General features: G+C 46.2%; 1 protein-coding gene across 8 annotated transcripts in view; it reads right to left on the bottom strand.

The window, feature by feature from the left end:
• The window catches only part of LOC144888208 (complement factor H-related protein 5-like), a 121,084-nt gene that overhangs the window by 81,346 nt on the left and 12,509 nt on the right, over window positions 1-27,229 (bottom strand). For 6 of the 8 annotated variants that reach the window (XR_013624050.1, XM_078781436.1, XM_078781431.1 and 3 more), the window contains exons 2-8: window positions 25,682-25,758; window positions 10,634-10,760; window positions 10,448-10,521; window positions 8,972-9,098; window positions 8,789-8,856; window positions 8,451-8,595; window positions 115-306 (exon numbers count right to left, since the gene is read on the bottom strand). Coding sequence is in view for 7 of the 8 variants with exons in the window: in XM_078781436.1 (XP_078637562.1) it covers window positions 115-306; window positions 8,451-8,595; window positions 8,789-8,856; window positions 8,972-9,098; window positions 10,448-10,521; window positions 10,634-10,760; window positions 25,682-25,758 (810 nt within the window). In the remaining variant the exon portion in view is untranslated. The remainder of the gene's footprint in view (window positions 1-114; window positions 307-8,450; window positions 8,596-8,788; window positions 8,857-8,971; window positions 9,099-10,447; window positions 10,522-10,633; window positions 10,761-25,681; window positions 25,759-27,229) is intronic. The other 2 variants (XM_078781435.1, XM_078781433.1) reach the window with 1 other exon arrangement.

The raw sequence follows: 27,229 nt of genomic DNA, 5'->3' as shown, positions 1-27,229 counted from the left end.
GACAGTGGTGAAAACATAACCTCCATCCACCTTTGATGGCGGAAGTAATAACATTGAAAATCAGAAAAGTTGATTCCACTATATTTTGAAACATCATCAACCTTCCATTCTTACTTATGCATGTTGGTGTTTCGTAACTCCAGATTCTATTTTCCATACACTTTGAATGGTTTGAACCATACAAGGTGGTGAAGTCAAACTTGCAGGAGAACGTCAGCGCACTTGGGAATATAATCCCAAGTTCATTTATGTTGGTGTATAGCACACTGAATTCCACATTTCCTGGGACGTCTGGCATTGAACATACTGCAACAAGAAACATTATTTGGAAGAGGAGAAGGGAAATAAATATGAATATACTGTACTGACATATCATATTGGCACTGTACCATTTTGTATGACATGCAATTTTTCAAAGAAAAAATATCAATATCAAGAATTCTATTCCTCATTGTACAGTATACGCTAACCCACTAAAATACCTCTAGCTGTGCATCCCTCTACAACCACCTAATGTTTGGTGGTGTGGTGTCGTGTCGAAATTATGATGATGACTTCATATGTATCTACTTGTTTTGCCTCTTCTCTCAGAAATGGATTGGGCTGATAATTCTGCTGCATCTGAAAATGATTCTTGGGAAAAATGCCAGGGGCATAGAAAAGGCTCTTCTATATGGTGTGTGGCCAAGTATAGAAACGAAGGTACATTCCATAGCTTGTAGAAAATGTCAAACAATAGAAGAGAAGGGACATTCAAAAAATTTCGTGTGCATTAGGAGGAACCAAGTAGGGCCTAATGCTCTAGAAAAGTTCATATAAAAGGCACTATACCATAAAGGGCACTATGCATGAAGAAGTAAATGTATTTTATTTGCCAGATGCAGGGCGCCCCTTTATATGAACTTTTCTAGAGCATTACTTGGTTCCTCCTAAGAACACAAGGGTAGTCCAGCATGCACATGATATTTTTTTGAATGACCCTTATTTTATATTGTTTGGCATTTTCTACAAGCTATGGAATGTTCCTTGAATTCTATAACTTGCCACATGGCACATACCATATAAAGGGGCCTTTTCTATGCCCCTAGCATTTCCCCCAATAATATGTTTTAAATAAGAACCAAAGGCATTTGTTCATTGCATAAGACTTTATTCAAGAAGATATAAAAGACTATAAAAAGTAAGGAGAAATTTTTTTTTTAACCAAGATGGGACTGAACCCACAATCTCCAGCTTGGGAGTCTGATGCCTTAAAATCTTAAATACATTAGGCCATGGGGTCAGCATGTTAGATCTTTTTTTTTACATACGTTAAAGAGGTATAAAGTGTGTATATGTATATGTGTATATGTATACAGTCATACCCCGTTTTACGCCATTTCGACCTACGTCAAATCCGACTTTACGCCACTCTTCTAGAGTAAATTTCAGTTCAGCGAACGTCATTATGTGCGACTTTACGTCACTCCTACGGACGTGAAAATTTCCTTAAAAATATATTTAAAATAAATAAAATAGTACATAAATTAACAATAAAAGAAGCTAAAAAACAATTTAAAATACAATAAAAAGCACATTTAAAAAATATATAAATGTACGTACAGTATACTGTACGTACGCGCAACTGCTGGATCTCATTCAAAACAGAGGCGACGTACAGTATTCCTTTACTGTGTCTGTGTTAGCCATGGGTCCTAAGAAGGATAATGCTAGTGTTTCCAAGCGTAATGTGGTTACGATGGAAAATAAGTTAAATCTGATTAAAAGGTATGAAAAAGGTGAAAAGTGTCGGTGATAGCGCATAGACCTTATCGCGAATCGGAACCGCAATGCATCATGGGATCGGAAAGGGGAAATAGCGCCGCCGGCGGTCGCTGTCACTTTGACAGACTGCTTGGTATTACACCAAGCGGAACAATTTCATACATTTCCAAACCTACAGGAGGAAACACGTCGGACAAAAAAATTGTAAAGATGACGAACATTGTAGACAAGTTCCAGCCCGGCGATATTTGCATGGCCGATCGAGGTTTCAACATTCAGGAACTGTTCTTGCATAAGCAGGTTGTTTCTCTTCTCCAATGGGAACCCCCCTTTCCCTCAAATATTTCTTTAAATCGCTGGATTTTAATGCCAAAAAACGCTGGATTTCTTTCACATTAGCCATCTTCCTTTCTGTAAGCACAGCGTCGATCGTAGACAGACGCTTCCTCTTCTGGGTTCGTGTTTACGTTTGCCCCCTTTTCGATCCCATCATGCTTTGCGGTGGAGCGCCCTCTGTTGATATTTACCGATTCTCGATAAGGTCTATGCCTTAGGGCTGCCACAGTCGACGGTATCGACCATCATTCATGAGAGGGAACGTATTCTCGCATACGTCACTGAAAAAGCGCCGCCGGCTAAGACTGCTAAAATGTGTGTTTGTGTTCAGAAGAGACGCCATGTTTAAGGTGAATAACATAATCTTATTAATTTTATTTATTATTCTTTACAAATTCATTTATTAATTGTGTTCATTACTCATTAAAAAAATATGACTAAAATGTGTTTTTAGTGTTCTTTAAGGTTTAGCGATAGTTATATAGTTTCGCGAGTTATTTACTCTTGTTTTACGGTGTTTGTCTTCATTTTAAGGCATTTAAAAAAAAAAATTTGTATACAAGATCGAGGCTCGTGAAAGAGCTAAAAGGCATTACACCCGGTTTACGTCAAAAACCGAGTTACGTCACGGCTTATGGAACCAATTAATGATGTAGGCCGGGGTATTACTGTATATTTATATATCTATATATATATATATATGGTATCTGTAATCTGGTTCTCCAACCTAATGAGCAGACAACATGACATCATCGCCATGCATGTCCGCATTGCCTGCAAAGCTCCAGAGGAACCATCTAGCAGTGCGTCATTACGGATTATAAATTCAGATACTGTCACAAGTGCATGCAAAACTCACAGTTACCGACCTGGTACAGCAATGCGGACATGCATGGCGATGACGTCATGTTGTCCGCTCATTAGGTTGGAGAACCAGATTACAGATACCATTATTAGTAACTCCCAACCGCAACCAGGTCGACTCCATATGATGAGTGGATACCAGAGATAACGTTACCGTGTGGCAGGCAGTGCTTATCGCTCCCAGCAAGGTGCAGCAGCAGCTGTATGGGACACTTTGCTGGCGGTTCTCCACTGATGATATGAAGGTCGCATAGTGGCTGATATAAAAACCGAAAGGTTCACAGAGTTACAAGTGTATGGAAGCCTCACTGCGTTGCCCTGATGAAGCCCCAACAAGGGCGAAACCAGGTCGGTAACTGTGAGTTTTGCATGCACTTGTGACAGTATCTGAATTTATAATCCGTAATGACGCACTGCTAGATGGTTCCTCTGGAGCTTTGCAGGCAATGCGGACATGCATGGCGATGACGTCATGTTGTCCGCTCATTAGGTTGGAGAACCAGATTACAGATACCATTATTAGTAACTCCCAACCGCAACCAGGTCGACTCCATATGATGAGTGGATACCAGAGATAACGTTACCGTGTGGCAGGCGGTGCTTATCGCTCCCAGCAAGGTGCAGCAGCAGCTGAATGGGACACCTTGCTGGCGGTTCTCCACTGATGATATGAAGGTCGGATAGTGACTGATATACTGTATATATAATATTTATATATATTTAATTTTAAAGCAAAAACTATGGCACTTAGGTGGAATTTGTTTTGAAAGTCATGAATTTGATGTATTGTCCGATGTATGTTCCAAGTTTCAGCTAGTTTCAATGTATAGCCTTTGAAACATGAGGGCCAACACATTTTGGGCGGACGGACGGACGGACACCCACGTGCATTCGATGGTTTTCTAAATAAAACTCAAGAATGCGGAAACGGACGTTGCTGAAATTTGGAACATATGACCTCGATGTACAAAGCATTTACTTCTCAAATTTGCAGACTATTTCGTCCTGTAGAAGCCGAGAAACGAATTTTCAGTCCCCATGTTAAAGGTGCATACAGAGAAACGATCCCATATGAAGGGGGGGGGGGGGCACTTTGCGCCTCCCTTGATTCTGTCTGTGTATACTTTCACTACAGCGCATATCTCTTTCTTTATCTATGTTTCTCTTTCTCTCCCACCCTCCATCTCCCCCTCTCTCTCTCTGTTTCTTTCTTTCGCTTTATCTCTCTTTCTCTCTCTGTCCTATCCTTTGTAACTACTGAGAGTCTAAGGTTGTTAAAATGTTATTTACTTAGCCTATTCCCAAATGCTTATGAATTGGTTGGGAACTGACACCTTTTCCATGGTGAATGATGTATTAACAGAGGGCCCTTTTGCTCCTCTTTTGTTTGGTGTAGACGTGTTTCCTTTGCCGTGCCCAGTCAGTGTGTGGGTTTGCACCGCGTGTAGCCAAACTCGGCAGGTTCCCAGCAAAAAATGTTTGTTACAACTGCATTACCTCATATTTATATGGTGGATGCTTTTTCTGTGCAGGCAGCAGACCAGATTTTGCAGTCTTCTTTCAGGAATGACTACAGCCTTTGTGTCTACAACACCAAATCACAGATGATGATTCTTGATTTAGGATTTGAACAACTATGGTCTTGCAACTATAGGTGTAGTCAGGCATGAGACTAGGGTGTTGGTAATTTAATTTGTGAGGTGGGTAGCTTCCTGTGGATTTTGGCCAAGGCATTTGCAAAGTCCAGATGTTGCTTGAAAGAAAGGACAGTAAAATCCCATCTCCATCTTGTAAGAGTAAAGCAGTGAAACGATTTGTCTTATGTATATATTCACCCCTCTTGCATACATGCTTATCTTGCCCCATTGCTGGATTAGGAACCTCCAGAATCTTTCTGTGCCTAGTCTTTCTGTGCCTAGGCAACACCCTCGTCTCTTGCCTGAGACAGGTTTCTGTGCCCAATATGGAGAAGTAAAAGGGTTTTTTGGAGTGTTTCATGTCAATCTTGGGCATTGCTTTATCCTTGTTAGCTCACCTGGAATGCAGTGGGTTTGTGAAGAAGCTATTGGAGAGAAAAAACTAGTGATGGAAACACTTTTGGAGGAATTGTGGATCTGTATCTTTCAAAGCCTTGTGTGAAAGCGAAACAGACGGACGTGTTGTGAGTGAAGAGGAAGGTGGCGGTGTTATGTTCCCAGTGTAGATGAAAACGCCGGGCCATGTCCACTACAGATTGGTAAGTTTTGTTTTTTCCGTTCAATTAACAGTTTATCAGGGGTTTTGTATTAATTGATACATCAATATCACTTGATTCTGAAATTCTGAAAATTACTCCAGAAGAAATACGGCACAGAGGTGACGAGGAACAGACTCAGTACATACGCGGCACAACTCAGCACATATGCGGCACAAATCAGCACATACACGGCACAAATCAGCACATACGCGGCACAACTCAGCACATACGCGGCACAACTCAGCACATACGCGGCACAACTCAGCACATACGCGGCACAACTCAGCACATACGCGGCACAACTCAGCACATACGCGGCACAACTCAGCACATACGCGGCACAACTCAGCACATACGCGGCACAACTCAGCACATACGCGGCACAACTCAGCACATACGCGGCACAACTCAGCACATACGCGTCACAACTCAGCACAAACGCGGCACAACTCAGTACATATGCGGCACAAATCAGCACATACGTGGCACAACTCAGCACATACGTGGCACAAATCAGCACATACGCAGCACAACTCAGCACATACGTGGCACAACTCAGCACATACGCGGCACAACTCAGCACATACGTGGCACAACTCGGCACAATGCGGCACAACTCGGCACATACGCGGCACAACTCAGCACATACGCGGCACAACTCAGCACATACGCGACACAACTCAGCACATACGCAGCACAACTCAGCACATACGCAGCACAACTCAGCACATACGCGGCACAACTCAGCACATACGCGGCACAAATCAGCACATATGCGGCACAACTCAGCACATACGCGGCACAACTCAGCACATACGCGGCACAACTCAGCACATACGGGGCACAACTCAGCACATACAACTCGGCACATACGCGGCACAACTCGGCACATACGCAGCACAACTCGGCACATACGCGGCACAACTCGGCACATACGCGGCACAACTCGGCACATCCGCGGCACAACTCCGCACATACGCGGCACAACGCAGCACATACGCGGCACAACTCAGCACATACGCGGCACAACTCAGCACATACGCGGCACAACACAGCACATACGCGGCACAACTCAGCACATACGCGGCAAAACTCAGCACATACGCGGCACAACTCAGCACATACGCGGCACAACTCAGCACATACGCGGCACAACTCAGCACATACGCGGCACAACTCAGCACATATGCGGCACATACGCGGCACATATGCGGCACAACTCGGCACATACGCGGCATGCACATACATGGCACATACTCGACACATACTCGGCACAACTCGGCACATACGCGGCACAACTCGGCACATACGGGGCATTACTCGTCACATAATGCGGCACAACTCGGCACATACGCTTCACAACTCGGCACATATGCTTCACAACTCGGCACATACGCTTCACAACTCGGCACATACGCTTCACAACTTGGCACATACGCTGCACAACTCGGCACATACGCTTCACAACTCGGCACATACGCTTCACAACTCGGCACATACGCTTCACAACTCGGCACATACACTTCACAACTCGGCACATACGCTTCACAACTCGGCACATACGCTTCACAACTCGGCACATACGCTTCACAACTCGGCACATACGCTTCACAACTCGGCACATACGCTTCACAACTCAGCACATACTCAGCACATATTCGGCACAACTCAGCACATACGCGGCACAAATCAGCACAAACACAGCACAAATCAGCATATACAATACATGGCCAAAAGTATGTGGACACCCAAACATCACTCCTGTATTTGCTCATCAAACATCTCATTCCAAAATCGTGGGCATGAATATGGAGTTGGGCCCCTCTTTGCTGCTATGACAGCCTTCACTCTTCTGGGAAGGCTTTCCACTCGAAGTTGGAACATTGCTGTGGGGATTATGCTTCCATTCAGCCACAAGAGCATTCGTGAGGTCGGGCACTGATGTTGGGTGATCAGGCCTGGCTCGCAGTCGGTGTTCCAATTCATCCCAAAGGTGTTCGATGGGGTTGAGGTCAGGGCTTTGTGCAGGCCAGTCAAGTTCTTCCACACCGATCTCGACAAACCATTTCTGAATGGACTTCGGTTTGTGCACGGGGGCATTGTCATGGTGAAACAGGAAAGGGCCTTCCCCAAATTGTTGCCACAAAGTTGGAAGCACACAATTGTCTAGAATGTCATTTAAGCTGTAGCGTTAAGATTTCCCTTCACTGGAACTAAAGGGTCTAGCCCGAACCACGAAAAGAGCCTCAGACCATTATTCCTCCTCCACCAAACTTTACAGTTGGCACTATGCATTCGGGTCGGTAGCACACTCCTGGCATCTGCCAAACCCAGATTCGTCTGTTGGACTGCCAGATGGTGAAGCGTGATTCATCATTCCAGAGAACGCATATCGACTGCTCCAGAGTCCAATGGCAGCGAGCTTTACACCACTCCAGCCGACGCTTGGCATTGCGCATGGTGATCTTAGGCTTGTGTGCGGCTGCTCGGCCATGGAAACCCATTTCATAAAGCTCCACACGAACACTTGTTGTGCTGAATTTGCTTCCAGAGGCAGTTTGGAACTCTGTAGTGAGTGTTGCAACCGAGGACAGATGATTTTTAAGTGCTATGTGCTTCAGCACTCAGCGGTCCCGTTCTGTGAGCTTGTGTGGCCTACCACTTCGTGGCTGTTGTTGCTCCTAGACGTTTCCACTTCACAATAACAGCACTTGCAGTTGACTGGGGCAGCTCTAGCAGGGTAGAAATTTGACGAACTGACATGTTGGAAAGATGGCATCCCATGACGGTGCCACGTTGAAAGTCAGAGCTCTTCAGTACAACCAATTCTACTGCCAATGTTTGTCTGTGGAGATTGCATGGCTGTGTGCTTGATTATCTATACCTGACATCAATGGGTATAGCTGAAACAGCCAAATCCACTAATTTGAAAGGGTGTCCTCATACTTTTGGCCGTGTAATCTACATGGCACAAATCAGCACATACACGGCCTTTGTTACCTTTGGGGTTATCCAGATGTGACATCAGTATAAATATATATAACCCCAATCCCCACAAATCAAATCAAAACACGTTTTCTGGTAAAATATTGTTTTGCTTTGTGGTGCACAAAACAAGCTTTTCATTTCAATTGAGAATATGTTATTCCTTTTCTTGTTATTAGTCAAATTGTAAGCTAAAATAATCAGCAATATACAGACAAATGCTCATGAGAAAAGAAACATTCTCTACAATATTGTTGGAGGATACCTGTGCGGCACTTCGGTAGTTCCACGACCCCATCTTTACACGTGACAGTAAGAGGTTCTGAGGTCACGTAATCTCGTTTACATTTCAGTATGACTGGTTTATCTCTGGGTAACCGGAAATCATAAAAGGACCACATGAATTGCATCTGCAAAATAAAAATGGAGTTTAAAACAAACACTGAGATGGATAGTACCATGATAACCAGGCCGAAATAAGATGGAATGCGTAATTATCAGGATAATTGGGTCGTTGTGTAAACTAAATAACCAAACAATGATGGAGGATTTACTAGGCAAGAGGTTGAGTTTTGGCATTAACTCAAAACCAGTAAAACAAACCTTTTTGTAATTCTCTGGAACCTGAAGATAATTATTCTCAAAATCCGATGTCTGTAGGACACAGAAGTCTGTAATAATCACACACAGGCAAGAAATTATATATTTGCTCAAAACAGGATAGCCGAACACAACACATACTCATTCGAAATCAGATTAACAAAGACCATCAATGAGATTGTGTACCTGGTGCACATCTTGGCAGGTTGAAATGTTCATTTCCGCAAACTATTTGTAACGGCGTATCAGAGCTGTGATCTTCTTTACAATGAAAATTGACTTTGGTACCCAATGGGAACTTGTAACGAGATCCCTGGTGCAGAGATAGACAATCAGTTTGGGCTGATGATGGGTAACAGACAACTGCTCGGTAAATATTTCTTAAAGTGGTCATTCTCCCAATTCGTTCCATATTGTTAAACACAACAAGCCAAGAAAACCACTGCTGTACATCACACATTGATTTGGCACTTATAGTGTCTAAAGGTGTTTGATTGTTTGTTTTTTATTTCCAAATCAATCATAAGTTGCTTTAAACACTCCAGACCACTCTTGTAGAGTGTGGAGAAAAATAAATTCTCAAATTTGCGTTTTTGTTCACATGGACGAGTTAACGAACAAACTGCCTTAAAGTTTCCATAATAATTCATGTATGTCAGATGTTGTTCATTTACCCATCCGAAGCCGAAGTTAGGATGGGGGAAGGTTTGAATGAGGGAACAAAGGGAATAGTTTTCGTTTTGGTTATTATAGTGATGGAACTGATCAGCATGAATCAAATCCCCAGCAAGCGCCTCCATGCAGATAATCGGGGTAGTATCAGAGAGCGAGCAGGAGGTGCTCGAAATACCGGACGAGTGGTGGGGGGCATTTGAGAAGCATGGACTGAAGATTAACCTGGAGAAGATGGAGGTTGTGTTGCTGAGACAGCAGAGAGGGCAATTGAACATCAAGGTTGAAGGGATGGAGATAAGGCAGAGATGTAATTTGTGTGCATCGGTGGAACAGTGTGAAACAAATGCATGGAGGAAAGTGATAGTATTTTGGAGACAGATATATAGAGGAGGGTACAAGTGGGTGTGAAGACATGGAGGAAAGTGGAGGACTTGATGTTGATGGTGGAGAGGAAGATATCGAGGAGATTTAAAGGGAAAGTCTTGAGGTCGTGTGTAACACCAGCATACCTACACGACCTGGAGACAGTGGCAATGACAGAGCAGCAACAAGAGAGGAAAGAACAAGGCATCTATAGGTTTTGTGGGAATTAAGAGGGTGGAGAAAAGAAAGATGGACCAACTGAAGTAGGAGATCAGTGAGCATATGAGCTTGACGAGGAGATTGGTAAAAAGCGGGCTGACGAGGGCAGGGCACATGGGGCATATGGAGGAAGATAGACTTCTGAAGAGAGCGGATATGTTGAACGAGGCAGGAGCAAAATGGGTCGACTGCAGTTGAGATACGAGCATTGTGTGAAGATGGATGTCAGAAAGGTGGAGGTGGATGGAGAGTGGAGGGAGATGGCTGATGATATTGAGTGGTAGGTTCCATAGACTGGACATGGATGTCCCATGGACAAAGTGTAATTAATGAACATCAATGAGCACAAAGATTTCAAAAACGTACAGGAGAAACCATCATGGTGCGCAGCATGGGGATTCCTACCTGCCTCTGTAAACTGCGACGACGAACCACCAGATTTCGTTCGCTTAGCTCATTAAGTGATACACTGCAACACACTGAAGTTCAGAAACACTCGGGTTAGCAAGACGATGGTTAATATACTCTCAGGATTTCGTTTGGAAAGAATGTATGACCCCTAAAAAAACTGCAGAGTCTGAGCGTACATACCAGATCGACATTCTGGAAGTTGGATTTCCCCTTCATCGCACTCAGCAGGGTTTGTGCCTTGCAATTCCATGCAAGAAGGGCAGTTGAATTCATGAAAAGTTTCTGATGGGAGGATATAAGCTTGATCCTGAAGGATGCAGAAATTCAAATCTTTTTTTCCCCTATTTTTGACTTTTTTGTTAAACAGTTTTTGGTTCAATAACAATATTTCAGAATCATTGGAATCTCCCGTGATGAAGCTAACTCCGAGGGCCTTTCACTCACTCACCGCAGGCAGGTTGGTGGTCTTTCTGTCTTCTACCGACTCCTCTCCGGCCTTGCTCCCCCAGCTCTCTCTGGGCTCTGTCCCCCAAATATTCTTACAGGTCGCACAAGATCTGCCTGCAACCCTCTTATGGATAAACTGCCAAAATCAAGATTCTCTGCTCACCTTCACTCTTTCATTCCTCTTTTCTCCCGCCTCTGGAACAAACTCCATCACTCTCTTCAATCCCACATCTCCCTCCATGTCTTTAAAACAGTTGTTCACCACCATCTCTTATCTTCCCCCATCCAAAACCTTGATCTTTTCTACCCCCGTTAATTCACCCCAGATCCACTTTTTTGAAATTCCGACTTCTTTCCTGGAAGTCCTAGCAGTGTCGATGTGTTTTATACCTCTCCAACTCCCCCCCCCCCCCCCCCCTTCCCGTGCCTCCTTCTCTCAAGCCCTCTCCCTCCCACAGATCTCCCGATGTCCCTGCTCTCAAATGTTGTACTTGTGTGCTTCCCCCTCTCTCCCCATCTTGTCTCCCACTCCCTTTATTTCATCTTATTTGACCGTTTATTTTTTTTTGTCATTAATGTTAGCTCTTCCACGAGCCTCGATCTTGTTTACAAAAAAAAAATAAGTGACGATGAATTATTGTGGAAAATGTATTAATTATCTAATAATTTGAGAAAAACATTTCAAATCTTTCCTTTCTTCAGTGCCATTCACGACGATTGTTTCTCATCTATTTAAATCAGAGATACTGTAACTGAGTTTCATGTGTCGGTACGGTTGGCAGGATGGCCTGGAAGTACACACACTCACCTCTAAGCCGTCTAGCCTGGGTTTGAATCTGGACCCAGGTATAAACTGTCATCCTGGTGTTTCACAGACGGGGTGATTCATCAATGTGTGTGATGTACCTCGGATGGACGTTAAACTGGGGCTCCTCTCTGCCGGCTTTAGTTGGTGGACGTCAAAGATCTTACAGTGTCCTTTGTGAAGACTATGTGAGCTGTCGCTGGCACAATAGCTGAATTCCAAATTCCTGCCCCAACTACTGCTGGGAAGGTAATGGCAAACTACCCAATGTAACCCTTGCTCAGGAAGTTCAGGAAGCTCAGGAATCTCAGGAACCCTTGCCCCGTTACCTCACAAGTTTGCGCATTTGCGGTTCACAGTGATTTTCAGGAACGTAATGACAAGGCCTCCTGTATATGTTAGAACAGTGTGGGGTATCATTATATGAACTCTCTTATTACCTCCGCCACCAAATATCTCAAAAGTTGTGGATGGATTCGGACGAAATTTGGCAGAGATGGAGCGTATGTGACAACGACGAAATGATTAGATTTTGGTGAAGATCCCAATTCGAATCCGGCTACTAGAATTTTTAAAGTGATTCTTCACCATTGGGATATAGGGCCAAAAATGATAAATAGCAACATATCTCAAAAAGTTGTGGACGGATTTGGACGATTTTGGTGGACAGGTTGGGTGTGTCACAAGGAAGATTCGATTTGATTTTAGTGAAGATCTGATTATGGATTCGGATATGAGAATTATTTAATTGTTTAAGTGATTCTTCACCATTGGGAGATAGGGCCAAAAACTATACATTGCAACATAATCTCAAAAAGTTGTGGATGGATTTGGACGAAACTTGGTGGACCGGTTGGGTGTATCACAAGGAAGATTCGATTTGATTTTAGTGAAGATCTGATTATGGATTCGGATATGAGAATTATTTAATTGTTTAAGTGATTCTTCACCATTGGGAGATAGGGCCAAAAACTATACATTGCAACATAATCTCAAAAAGTTGTGGACGGATTTGGACGAAACTTGGTGGACAGGTTGGGCGTGTGACAAGGAAGAATTAATTCGATTCTGGTGAAGATCCGGATCCGGATTCAGCTCGTAGAATTTTAAAGTGATTCGTCACCATTGAGTGATATGGCCAACCAGGCGGAGGTATGCTCTCTACTGAGTGCCGTTCTAGTTGTTTTTGTTATTTCTAACTTTTATTAACGTGATTTTTTTGCAGAGTGTGGTGGATTTGATATCACTTCAGGTTGCAGCAGTATTTGTAGCAGATTAGTCTGTCATTGTATTGTTTTATTACATACCATGCATTTAGGCCTACTCGTTTTAGTGGCTAGTTGAGATTCATGTTCTTTCTGTTGAGTAAGAAAGGTAGTGATAAGATGGTTTGGAAGTGAATTAATTAATAGAATTCTAGTCAATAGGAGAATAGAGAAAGATTTTAAAGAATGTGATTCCTTTCCTCATACGAACACTTCAAAAGTATAGAACACGGACAGACCACCAGCGGTTGGCAACCCTTGTTGGGCTGGATGTAAGATCAGGGAGAAACATAAAGATTAATCCAATGAATGAATCTGAATTCATTACAGAAAACAAGATGAATCAAAATTCAATATATTCAGTTGTAATCACCAGGAACTTTGTTTTATAGTTGGGGGTGGGGGAGTAGTTGGTAATAGGACAGTGGGTAATAGGATCATGGGTAATAGGATCGTGGGGAGCGTAGTGGGAGGGGAGTGGGGAAAGTGGAATTTTGTTGGTTCCTTTTTCAATAAAACGTTTCCATCTGGATTGTACTTGTGTGAGGATCATACATTTAATTGTGCTTTGCTTGACTTGTCTAATTACAGTTTGCTTTAACAGCTAAGTTTATTTGTGCTCAGCTAGAGTTCATTTATGCTAATGCTTCAGAAAAGCATTGAATTATATGATTTGCTTTTACAGCCAAACTCAGTGAAGGCTTTTAAAATGCTGATAGTTACATTTGTAGAGTTCAAACTTTAGTCAAGCTGCGCTTGAAGGAAAAACAACTTTCACAATCCCTGTGACCTTGTAAGAACTCTGCAAGGGGAGATAATAACTTAAGGAATGTTGCAATAAAAGAATGTGCTCGTCCCCCACACTCTTTCCCTTGGCTCAGCACTCCAACAGGATAGGACCAGGGTAGGGGCTAGTGGTCAGCTTTTCCCCTCTTTGTCTAAGACTGCTTAGCTTGCAGATTTAACGGAGATTGCTATCTTACTTTGAAATGTATATAAGAAACGCCTTTGCCGAGTTACTTTCAGAGAGTGTCTTGGATCCTCTCTGCTCATTTGGGCTCTGATTTCCTTTGATCTCTCTCTCCACAGCTGTGTATTGGTCTTTCAATAAACGCCTGTTACCCTTTGATTTGTAGAGGAACCTGGTTCGATTCCCGACATTCTGGTGGTAGCGGTGGGATACAATACAGCAGCGAGGCAAGGGAGGAACAGACCCTGGTTGGAGACCTGAGAGGAGAGGCCGGCTGGCACTTGATTTGATTAAGGTGAGCCCTTGTGCGAGAGTTGTTCCAAATTGTGCTCCACGCTTCTCCCTGGGTTTGGTCTATTCCCCCTGTGCCGTCCGTGCTTGTATCACGAACAAATTGTAAGTACTGTAAGTACGGGCCATTTTGCCCTAGAGTGACGGGTGATTTATTGATCTATCAAGGGTAAGGTTACGATTAGCAAAGGAGAGGGAGAAAAGTGAGGCTAGGCGACCGCAGGGCAATGCCGGTAAGCCAAGAACTTCCCAGGAAAGGAAAGCCTAGAACAAAAGAATGGGGAACAAACCAGGAAAGGAGGGGGAGCCCCTCAGAAAGACCTCGGCATATTTTATGTATAAAAAGCATCATTATGCCGCTGTAAGGCCAGGGAAAGCATGGGCTTAGCTAACAAAGGACCTAAGTGAACCATGGCCGGAGGAAGGGTCATTTGCACTCGAGAAATTAGAAGCACTGTATGGAGCTCGAGATAAGCTAGAGAAGGAGAGGAGACATTTCCTGCCCGACTATTGGAAAGTGTATGGGTGGTGGAAGGAGGAAGCGATGAAGAGGCAGGCAGCATCAATACAGGCTAGCCTGGCAGGATAAGTATCGAAGCTACAAGGAGAGAGGAAGCAAGCGGATAAAGTACAGGAGAAAACGATTAGGGAAATAGTTAAGCAGGCGAACCAGCGACTGATGCCGCTGGTTCAGGGTAAAAACCCCGTGGCAAGGGAGGCAGTTACCAGACCCCCACCCTTCCAAGACCTGAACCCTGTCCCCGGGTTCAAGGCGCCACCCTCCCTGCCCCCACCCCTTTTACCCCAGGCGTTAGACCCCCAGGGAATCCGACCAGCCGTTCCCCAGGACTACCTTAGCCCGGGTAACCCGTTCAGAGGACAAGGGGCGAATGGGGGAGATGAGGGAACAGACATTCCAGGGTTCCCGCCACCGATAGGGCCGGGAGGACTATACCCCTCACTGGCAGGGCTTACTGAGAATGAGATCCCACAGACTTTGACCGGAATGTTCCCTGTTAAAACCATTAGCGTACGGGGAGAGGCTGGGAACGAACGACCTGTTACGGTTAGAGTACCTTGGAGGGAATCCGATTTGAATACTATGGAAGAACGAGTAAAAACCCTGATAAAAGACCAGCCTCATCAGGTGCCCGAGTTCATGCTAATGTGGATACGAAATTTGGATGCGGATTGGCGGGACGTCTGCCATATGGGAAAAGCTATACTGCCCTCGCGGGTGTGGGAACATGCGAAAGCACACGGAGAGTGGCCAAATGAGGAACCAAACCCAGCCCTAGATGAGGCAGCATGGACTACTCGGGTAACCCGGCTGATGGCCGGGGTACGAGCCGCTTTAATGCCAGCCGCAGGGCCCGATTGGAACAGAATATATGCCCTAAAACAAAAGCAAGACGAAGCGGCGGCGGACTGGAGAGAAAGATTGGAGAGAGCATTGGTAAAATTGGGAGGGTTTCCCCAGGCAGTGGATGTACCCACGCCTGTCCTGAACCACTTCCTAGTAGAAGGAATGAGGCCCGCAATAAAGAAGCGCATCCAACTAGTCAAACTTGGGTGGAGGAATGTCCCAACCAACGAATTATGTGAAGCTGCCGATCAGTGTAGCGACTGTGATGAGAAGAAAGCTGATATAAAGGAGGACATACTACAAATGTTGGTACAAGATCGACGGGCCCAATTCAATCATAAAGGGGGAAATCGAGACTGTGGGCATGCCCAGAATTGGAGTGCCAGGGTAGGTATCAAAGAGGAATGGGGCTATGATGAGGAAAATGACCTTGACGACAACAATAATAGACAAGTCAATATACGGACAAAGGGGCCCTTCCCCCCAAACTGGGACCCAAATGGGACCTGGCCGCTACAATGGGCACAACCGAACCAGCAGCCAGCTAGATGACCGAGACAACAGGGTCCACGTAACAACGGCGAACACCCCACACCCTCGGCTCCACCGGTTCCGAAAGGGGCGTGCCTCCTCTATGGACAGATGGGACATTGGAAACGCGATTGCCGTAAGTTCCACAAGGGGCCCCGTGGACCCCCACCACAGGGCAACCGAGCAGCCTATTGACGGGACGAGAGCGGGTCGCCTAACGAATGTCCCCTTTTGACTATGACACCTACAGAGGAGCCGATCTTAACTCTGGATGTGGACGGACAACAAATATAATTTCTCATAGATACGGAAGCGACCCGCAGTACTATTAATGAGGGGCAATTACCATCCTTGCGCCCCACACATAAGAATGTTCAAATTATGGGCGTCTCGGGTTTACCCAAAGCGCTTCCTATTTCAGAAGAGGTGAGAGGTGAGAGTGGTATGCGGCCTGTTAGAAGCTAAGCATGCTTTCTTAATGACTATCACCGCCCCAACTAACTTGTTAGGACGGGATTTATTTCGTCATTTGGGCTGCCAAATTTCATGTACAGAGCAGGGGGTTTTCATAGATGTTGCAGAATCTAAACGCGACCTGCTGATGGCGGTATTGTCTCGCACTGGCCCTACCATGTATTGGTGGAGGCTAGGCGAAGGGGCTTTGACAAATTTGGGAGAAATAATTGATACGGTGTGTTCTGGAGGTGAGGAACTGCGAAATTGGTTACAGGTGAACCCAATCACAACGGACATAAGATACGACCCACCCCACTGTACGGCCTACTATGACGCTAAGGGAGATGACAAGGAATATCGGGAGCGGGTTAAGGGAACGCTGGGTAAAACCTCAAACGTACATTTATCGTGAGTGTGGATTGGCCGCGAGGGGGTGGGGATTGAGGTAAGCTTAACACCAGAACATCGTGCGCTGTCCCGATACCCCGAAGGAGTAGAGGCTCATGTCACCGTCACCACTGCCCAAGGGTGGCCACTGGAAAGTGTAGGCTGGATGATGGGACGCTTACGACGGGCCCCGATCGTCGCCTCTCGGCTGGTGGGCCACTGGACAGTAAGAACGCTTGGAAACGGAGAAGGGTTTGTTATTGACACCCCGCTACAAGCGGAAAAAGGGGGATTCGAAGAAGTAGACCTGCCCCCTAAGGGCTCCCATGTTGTGAGGGAGGTACCCAAGACCCCGGGGGAATCCGACGACATTTTGAAGGATGTTCAGGCCGATTTATGGACTAAACATGATAACGACGTCGGTCGAATTTGCGATGCTGAACCTTTGGTAATACCAGTGAAACCTGGGGTGCCCCTCCCAAACGTGAGGCAGTATAAATTACGACATGAGGCCAATGTGGGTATTGCACCAGTAATCCAATCCCTGATAAAACAGAAAATAATTGTGGAAACCAACAGCCATTGCAACACGCCTATACTGCCGGTAAAGAAACTGAAGAAAAACAAATGGAGATTTGTACAGGATCTGAGGGAGGTGAACAAAATGATACAAGGCATACACCCAGTAGTGCCAAACGCGGAGGCCCTCATGACATCTATCCCACCGGACGCGACACATTTTACTGTCATTGATTTGTGTTCTGCCTTTTTCTCTGTACCTATTGCATCTGATTCACAGCATTTGTTTGCCTTCACCTGCAGGGGTCGCCAGTACACTTGGACTGTGTTACCCCAAGGTTTGCTGACAGCCCCACCCTATTCTACCGGGCATTGCACCGAGCCCTGGAGGACGTGGAACTGAAAGGGGGATCAGTGTTGTTGCAGTACATTGATGATTTGTTGATTTGTTCCCCCTCCAAAGAAGCCTGCGAGGAGGACTCTGTGGCCTTGCTAAAAGCCTTGGCGGCCAAGGGCTACAACGTGGGATTAGAAAAGCTTCAATTTGTTCAACAGGTCGTAACGTATTTGGGCCATGCCATCTCGCACGGCAAATGAGGACTGGACGCTCAGCGAGTGACCGCTGTCACGGAAGTGCCATGGCCGCGCACGCAATGGGAAATGCTGCGTTTCCTAAGGTATGATGGGTTACTGCCGCACTTGGATAATCGACTATGTGCTACTCGCTAAACCACTATACGAGGCCACCAAACTGGAGGCCCCGAACAAAATAGTGTGGTCGGATGACATGATACGCTGTTTCGAGGGCATGAAACGAGCATTGGCTACGGCACCCACTTTAGGGCTCCCCAATTACGCGAAGCCATTCACCCTTTACACTCACGCGGTGGGGGTTTTTGCCCAATCTGTATTGACTCAGACTCATGGGGAGAAGGAGCGCCCCGTAGCCTATTTGAACGTAGCCTGCAAGCTGTAGCAGCGGCTAGATATGCAGTGGAAAGAACAGCGGACATTGTCATGGGACACCCGGTAACGTTACGGGTGCCACACTGCGTCACTTCATTATTACTACAGCGAAAATCCCAACACTTGTCATCCACTAGATTAATGCAATACGAAACCGCACTGATTACCGCGGCAAACATTACTATTGAGCGTTGCACTACACTCAATCCAGCTTCACTGATGCCCACACCAGAGGAGGGTGACCCCCATGTGTGCATCGAGGTAGTGCAGCAGGTTTCTGCAGTGCGCCCGGACTTGAAGGACACTCCCCTTGATAACCCCGATTGTGTGTTTTATGTCGACGGATCAGCTAAGCGTGCATGGGATGGCTCTCTGCTGTCCGGGTACGCGGTGTGCACTGGTAACGAGACAGTGGAAAGCGGACGCCTTTCACCTACCTTTTCGGCCCAGCAGGCGGAGCTATGCGCCCTAGCTAGAGCATGTACCCTGGCTGCAGGCCTTGCTGTCACCATTTACATGGATTCAGCTTACGCTCACGGGGTGGTTCACAACAAAGGAGCGATCTGGAAGATGCGATGCTTCCTCACATCTGCAGGTTCGGTAATAAAGAACGGTGATTTGGTCGAAGAGTTACTCCAAAGCATCTTACTTCCCCACGCTATCGCGGTGGTTAAATGCCGTGGCCACCAAAAAACGGACACTGACGTTGCCCGGGGCAACGCCAGGGCGGATGCGGCAGCAGGAAAGGCGGCCGACCATCATATAGGCCGAAACATGCCAGTGGTTACACGGGCTAAAGGGGCACTTGCACAGACTGCCAAGGTACTGGCCTCAGGGCCAGACACCACACCAACTAACGACGACGTTTTGAGGCTGCAAAACGCAGCAACAGCAACCGAACACGATGACTGGATAAAAAGGGGCTGCAGCGTGACCCAGGCCAGGTGAGATCTGGACCCTCGACGGGAAACCAATAGCACCTAAGAAATTACTGCCCTGGCTTGCACGCATGGCACACCAAAATGGCCATGTGTGCAAGAGGGGGGGTGATGGAGCAGGTAAGAGACACTTGGGCGGCACCGGGATTGTCGCGCATTGCATTGGACGTATGTCGGTCATGCGCGGTTTGTCAACAACACAATGGGGGGGGGGGGGCACCACCAAGACACCCACATAATGCGGGCCACCCTCAACCCTGGGGGCCGTTCGCCCACATCCAGTTCGATTTCATAAATATGCAGCCATGTATGTCGTTCAGTTACATTCTGGTAATCGTGGACATGTTTACAAAATGGGTCGAGGCCTGTCCATGCATCAAGTCAGACGCCCCGACAGTAGTTAAGCGCCTCGTGCGGGATCTCATGTGCCAATTTTGAATTCCACAAAAGATATCCTCAGAACAGGGTGGCCACTTCACGGGAGATGTAATTAAAGGCGTTGGGTGTAAAACAATCCTTCCATTGTGTATACCATCCGCAATCGGCAGGGCTGGTAGAACGCACAAACGGGACTCTGAAACTCAAGCCAGCAAAGATCTGTGCGAACACAGATCTGAAGTGGCCGGAAGCGCTCCAACTTGCATTGATGAGCACTCGATCCACCCCTAGTCGCACCACGGGTCTTCCCCCCACGAGGTGTTAATGGGGCGGCCTATGAGTTTGCCTGTTTCGGCCCCAGTGGACATGTCCAAACTTGATCTGCCTGTGATGGGTGACATGCTTTTAAAGTTTTGCATAGGATTGTCCTAATGTGGCGCGCAGCATTCACGCACGAGTACGAGATGTGTTGCCTTAACCAACAGGCCACGCCATCCACTCCTTCCAAGCCGGAGACCAGGTGCTCGTAAAGCATTTCACTCGCAAGAGCGCACTGGAACCACGGTGGACGGGACCATTCCAGGTATTGCTGACTACACCAACCGCAGTCTTTTGCGAGGGTAAGCCCTCCTGGATCCACGCCACGCACTGTAAGTTGGCCATCCTTGGCCATTTCTTCCATCTGCTTGGAAATCTGACAACATCACCGCTTTGCACAAAAAAGGTGCAAAAACAGATCCCAGCAACTACAGACCAATCAGCCTTCTCCCAATTATCAGCAAGGTCATGGAATCCATCATTGCTTCAGATATGAAATCTTTCCTCTTCTCCAATGGCTTGATCTCTGATCATCAATTTGGTTTCAGACCTGGACACTCCACTCTGGACATGCTGCTTCTGCTTTCTCAACAATGGATGGAGGTCCTCAATGCCAAACAGGAAATTAGAGCAGTCTCCCTTGCAATATCACGTGCCTTCGATACAGTCTGGCACCCCGCTCTGCTCACCAAACTCTCCTCTTTTGGTATCCATGGAAATCTCCACGCATGGCTGGTGGACTTCCTCTCTAGTCGTAGTCAACGTGTGGCCCTGAATGGGTTTCTGTCATCTCCTCTTCCTGTTCAGGCTGGAGTTCTCCAAGGCAGTGTTCTGGGCCCTGTGCTTTTTCTGGTCTTCATCAATGATCTCTCTGACTCTCTTGAAAATCCTCTCTATCTCTTTGCTGACGACTCTACTCTCTGTCGCTCCATTCTTCATCTCTCAGATCGGCAGTCTGCAGCCTCCTCACTCTCTGCAGACCTTGACAAAATCACAGACTGGGCAAACAAGTGGAACATGTCTTTCAATCCTGACAAATCTCACACTCTTACGATGTCTCTCCGAAAAGACCGACTGGACAACCCTCCCATCCACTTTCTGAATAATCCTCTCCAAGAAGTTCTGTCACTCAAGCTTTTGGGTCTCACTATCTGCCATGATCTTTCCTGGAAAAACCACATTTCAAATCTGGCCTCCAAAGCCAGTCGCCGACTGGGCATCCTCCGTCGTGCGAAGTCCTTCCTAGGCACACCTGAGCTCCTCACCACATACAAGGCTTTCATCCGCAGCTCAATGGAATACTGCTCTCCCCTCTGGGCTGGTGCTCCTGCCTCACACCTAGCTCGCCTTCGCGCTGTTGAAACCAAAGCATTCAGAATCATTGGAATCTCCCGCGATGAAGCTAACTCCAAGGGCCTCTCACTCACTCACCGCAGGCAGGTTGGTGGTCTTTCCGTCTTCTACCGACTCCTCTCTGGCCTTGCCCCCCCAGCTCTCTCTGGGCTCTGTCCCGCAAATATTCCTACAGGTCGCACAAGATCTGCCTGCAACCCTCTTTGGTTAAACTGCCAAAATCAAGACTCTCTGCTCACCTTCACTCCTTCATTCCTCTTTTCTCCCGCCTCTGGAACAAACTCCTTCACTCTCTTCAATCCCACTCCACCCTCCAAGTCTTTAAAACAGCTGTTCACCACCATCTCTTATCTTCCCCCATCCAAAACCTTGATCTTTTCTACCCCTGCTAATTTCACCCCAATTCCCCTTTTTGAAATACCAACTTCTGTCTTGGAAGTCCTTGGTGTCCTTGTGCTTTATACTTCTCCCCCCCCCCCCCCCCTTCCCATGCCTCCTCACCCCGGGCCCTCTCCCTTCCACACATCTCCCTGCTCTCGGATGTTGTGTTTGTGTGCTTCCCCTTTTCTCCCCATCTTGTCTTCCGCTCCCTCTTTTTGTGTATTTTGTTTGTCTGGTCGATTTGTTTGTGAAGTAAATGTTAGCTCTTTCACGAGCCTGGATTCAGTATACAAAAAAAAAAAAAAAAAAAAAAAAAAAAAAACAGACACCACAACACAGTAATGACGTTGTTAGCCACAGGACTTGTGCTCCTGATAACAACAGTAACATGCATCAGCGGCGACGGATCATTCATTAGTAGCGCCGAAAGGGGGGGAGTCTGGGAAAGATTGTTGCCACAACAACTCAGTGTAGCGCTGCACCAGGAAATATCACTACCATGTTTCCGTGAAATATCCAAATGGGGCCATAATAGTGTGTGGAGAAGCATAATTTGGGAAGCGTCCTTGAATGGTAGTAGGTTTAAACAGGTATTGAAAAAGGTTCGTGTGCAAAAATATTGAGGGGTAACCACTCTCCAGGTGGAGGAACAGCCAGGATACAAATGGGGGTCACCCAATTTCAGGATACGGATGCGCACACACTTGGAACAAGGCATGTTAATGAAGCTTAGGTGTAAAGGATGGTTGAAAAGGGGAATGATAGATGGCCCATTAAAAGCAAACTTCGAAATCATACTTAGACCATACCCCCGGGATAAAGCTCAAATGAGAAACGAGGAGAACACACATTGGAAATTAGCAAGAGAGGCTGGCGACAATTCAAAACAGGACTCAGTGCTGGTCGTGCATGAAATTTCCCCAGACTGGCAATGCTGGGATACAAATGATAGTTTTACTCTTGTCTCTCAATTATCTCTGCTCCCAGCCCATCGATTCCCCATGTTTGGTTACCACTTTAGAAAGAGAGGGTGTTAACAACGACCAGGGGTGGAATCGGCCATTTAATTTTCGGCCTTCGGTGGCTGCTCATGTGACTGATAGGCCTCCCCGTCTGGGTTAAACCAAAGAAAGGGGTGGTCTGCCTCCAGGGCTCCGGCCACTTGCGTATGGGGAAATCAGAATGTGCATACACTCTCCCAGGAAGAACCACCTTTAGAGGCCATTTTTCCCCGCAGAGCAGGGGTTGGCATTTTTTGGGCACCATGGTCCCTTTTTTGAAGCAATGTTTTACAGCCGGATGCCCTTCCTGCCATCAACCCTGTTCGTCGCCTCTTGCGACACACTGGGAAATACCAGTGAACTGGTACTCAATTTTCCGACCTCGGAAGGATGACAGGCTGAGTCAAGCCCCCTGGCATTAATTCAGCGATCGACCAGGATTCGAACCCAGGATCCCAAGCCGGCACCCTAACCGCTTAGCCAACACCAGGCTAACTCTCCTCTCCTCCCAGGGAAGTTGGGAAAAGGGGAAAACGGGATTACACTATGAATAGCATTGCGAGATAAACACATCCACAATATAACAGCTATAACATTCTCTAGGGGGGTTAGTAGGATCAATGGGGTGACAACGGGAATTCAGTGTTTATCCACCCACCTGATCCCACCCCATGGGATGATGTTAATATGCGACGATAAGGCATACCCCTATTTACCAAATAATTGGGGGGGGGGGCACATGTTATCTCGGCTCGGTTCTTCCCGATGTCGAGATACTGGATAATCTAGATTCAAGGCCGTTGAATATGCGATATAAGAGAGCAGTGTGGAACGAAGACGGGACCACGACATTACATGGAGCGGGATAGGAAAAGGCGCTGTGTTTCTTTTTCCCAGGAGCAGGCACGGTCATGAATAGCTTCCGGATAGATGAGATGGCTTTAGCTTTGGAAAAGGTAGCTAACGACACTGCCACACTCGCCACAGCCCATAATGAATTATTAGATACAGTAGTTCATATGCGCACAATGGTAATGCAGAATTGGGTGGCTTTGGATATGCTACTGGCAGAGAAAGGAGGAGTATGCGGGGTAGTAGAAGGAAAATGTTGCACGTATATACCAGATCCATCCGAAGGGGTGTCAGCCGCAATAGTACGATTAAGAAAGACCAGTCATGCATTGCCTATTGATTGAATCTCGCGCGAAAACTCTTTGAATGCTGACTGGCTTACCAATTGGTTTACAGGATGGACAGGCACGATAGTTAAGTGGTTGTTGTCTGCACTTGCGGTGGTAATTGGGGTAATAATTTGGGGGGCACTAATGAAAGCCTATGTGCTTCTATGCGTAAGAAAATACTTTACAGGATGGATGGTCAAAGAAAGCACCGGCAAATACCATGGTCTTGGCCGCTGATCTGAACGAGTCCTCGGCCGTTGATCCGGACGAGGCCTTATCCGCGGAACCGAACGAATCCTTGGCCGTCGACCCGAATGAACCCATGGATGATGCTGATGTATTCGTTGCGTCTGAAGATTGTGATGACTTTGTAAATCCCCTGCGGGAATTGTCTAATGTTTCTTATGTATTACAGGCTCACAGCTGTCTAACTCCTGTCGACATAGCTTTGGGTCTGGCCGCCAAAAGACCTGATACTCCGAATCCCTCTGAGCACACGTCCATGGATGACTGACACACAGGAAGTTTCTCTCTTTTCCTTGAATTGCCATGCTCTGTACTCTCAACAGGAGCAGATGATACAAGATATTGACGATGTTATGTATTCCCCAGAACAACAACATGTGCGGGCTCTTATGAGCATGGACCTCGATTAACTTCAAAGATCTGCAAGGACAGTGTTTGTGCGAGGTGGGGGGAGCCAGTTCCGCAGGGGAGGTGACGGGCCCTTTGTGGAGCACATCCTCATCGGACCAGGCGTCTTCGTTGCAGATCCGAAACATTAATGGACTTCCATTTTCTAACACACGCGCGGCCGCACAACCTGCCTTTCAAGTGTGCATGCGTGGCACTATGGGCACGTGGAATGCGCTTGGAAGGACACACTTGCAACACTATTCTTACCTGCTTAATAAAGCCCGCTGGGGCATTGTCTCTTTGATACGTTGTCTCGTAGAGACAAAAGGGTCGAGGTGTGGGGATCATACATTTAATTGTGCTTTGCTTGACTTGTCTAATTGCAGTTTGCTTTAACAGCTAAGTTTATTTGTGCTCAAATAGAGTTCATTTATGCTAATGCTTCAGAAAAGCATTGAATTACATGATTTGCTTTTACAGCCAAACTCAGTGAAGGCTTTTAAAATGCTGATAGTTACATTTGTAGAGTTCAAACTTTTGTCAAGCTGCGCTTGAAGGAAAAACAACTTTCACAATCCCTGTGTCCTTGTAAGAACTCTGCAAGGGGAGATAAGAACTTAAGGAATGTTGCAATAACAGAATGTGCTCGTCTCCTACACTCTTTCCCTTGGCTCAGCACTCCAACAGGATAGGACCAGGGTAGGGGCTAGTGGTCAGCTTTCCCCCTCTTTGTCTAAGACTGCTTATCTTGCAGATTTAGCGGAGATTGCTGTCTTACTTTGAAATGTATATAAGAAACGCCTTTGCCGAGTTACTTTCAGAGAGTGTCTTGGATCCTCTCTGCTCATTTGAGCTCTGATTTCCTTTGATCTCTCTCTCCACAGCTGTGTATTGGTCTTTCAATAAACGCCTGTTACTCTTTGATTTGTAGTGGAACCTGGTTCGATTCCCGACACTTGTACTTTGGGGAAAAGTTTCGATGTCACGGACCACTCAGCACGGTTGGACGACAGTACCAGGTCCATCAAACAATTCCTACCTTTGCTTTCTTTCCAAACGACAATGGTTTCTTCAGGTTTCTTTCAGCCAGGTTATTTCTTGTCACATGACATGTTACTACAAGAAGGAAGACAGGGAAGAAAAGGTGAACAAAGAGGGAGAATGCCATCATACTAAAATACGCAATTTGGTGTCTGTCTGGCTGTCTATCTGACGATATTTGACTACGATACATTCGGTCGTTATTTATCCAATCTCAACCAACTTTGATGGGAGGACTAAGGGTCACACAATGAAGGTTGTAGCGCATTCATTTTCCCCCCTTCCTTAGGGGGTTTTCCTCGCCAATGGAGATGCGTGTTGAGGTGTACATCCATGTTAAGATAGCTTTATTGTGGTGTTTTCCCAAGGCCACTTCTAATAACAAAACTAATGATAATAGCATTATATTAATGTTATTACAAAGCAATATTAATACTAATAATATCCCACCTCCCCCATGGGGTTTTTCCTCCTTGAACAAACGCCGTATTAACGTGTATAAATAGCTTATTGTGCTGTTTTCGTTGGAGCACCCCCACCAGAAGTAAAAATATTATAAACCACAAACATCTATGATTACCTTTTAAAACAGTCACTAATGCTGTTGAACACTAAACTGAAATAAATTTGGAGGAATCTGGATTCAGTCAATCACATCGACGATCACACCTGATTGTAGATCTACTGTAGCCTATATACTATATATTGTCTATATACTCCCCTCTGGGCCGGTGCTCCTCCCTCACAACCTCACTGTTGTCTATATACCCCCCTTTTGGCTGTTGAAACCAAAGCTTTCAGAATCATTGAAATCTCCCGCAATGAATCTAACTCCGAGGGCCTTTCACTCACTCACCGCAGGCAGGCAGGTGGTCTTTCTGTCTTCTACGGACTCCTCTTCAGCCTTGCACCCCCTGCTCCATCTGTGCTCTGTCCCCCAAATATTCCTACAGGTCGCACAAGATCTGCCAGCAACCCTCTTATGGTTAAACTGCCAAAATCAAGACTCTCTATTCACTTCCACTCTTTCATTCCTCTTTTCTCCCGCCTCTGGAACAAACTCCCCCACTCTCTTCAATCGCGCTCCTCCCTCCAGGTCTTTAAAACAGCTGTTCACCACCATCTCTTATCTTACCCCATCCAAAACCTTGATCTTTTCTACCCCCGTTAATTCACGCCAGATACACTTTTTTTAAATATCAACTTCTTTCCTGGAAGTCCTAGCAGTGTCCATGTGTTTTATACCACTCCCACCACCCCCCACCACCCCTTCCCACTCCTCCTCCCCCCCAAGCCCTCTCCCTCCCACAGATCTCCCAATGTCCCTGCTCTCAAATGTACTTGTGTGCTTCCCCGTCTCTCCCCATCTTGTCTTCCGCTCCCTTTATCATATGTTTTATGTGTCAGTTTGTCCTTTTGTGATTAATGTTAGCTCTTACACGAGCCTCAATCTTGTATACAAAAAACATTTAAAAAAAAAAACCCCACCAGGGTTAATAACACGACCCTTCCCCTGCCGGTTCCATGGAGTTCTTCCAAGGAGTTT

Source organism: Myxine glutinosa, chromosome 7 (genome assembly GCF_964187855.1).
Source record: "Myxine glutinosa chromosome 7, kmMyxGlut1.1, whole genome shotgun sequence".
Taxonomy (NCBI): domain Eukaryota; kingdom Metazoa; phylum Chordata; class Myxini; order Myxiniformes; family Myxinidae; genus Myxine; species Myxine glutinosa.
This window is presented reverse-complemented; position numbering and strand designations above follow the sequence as displayed.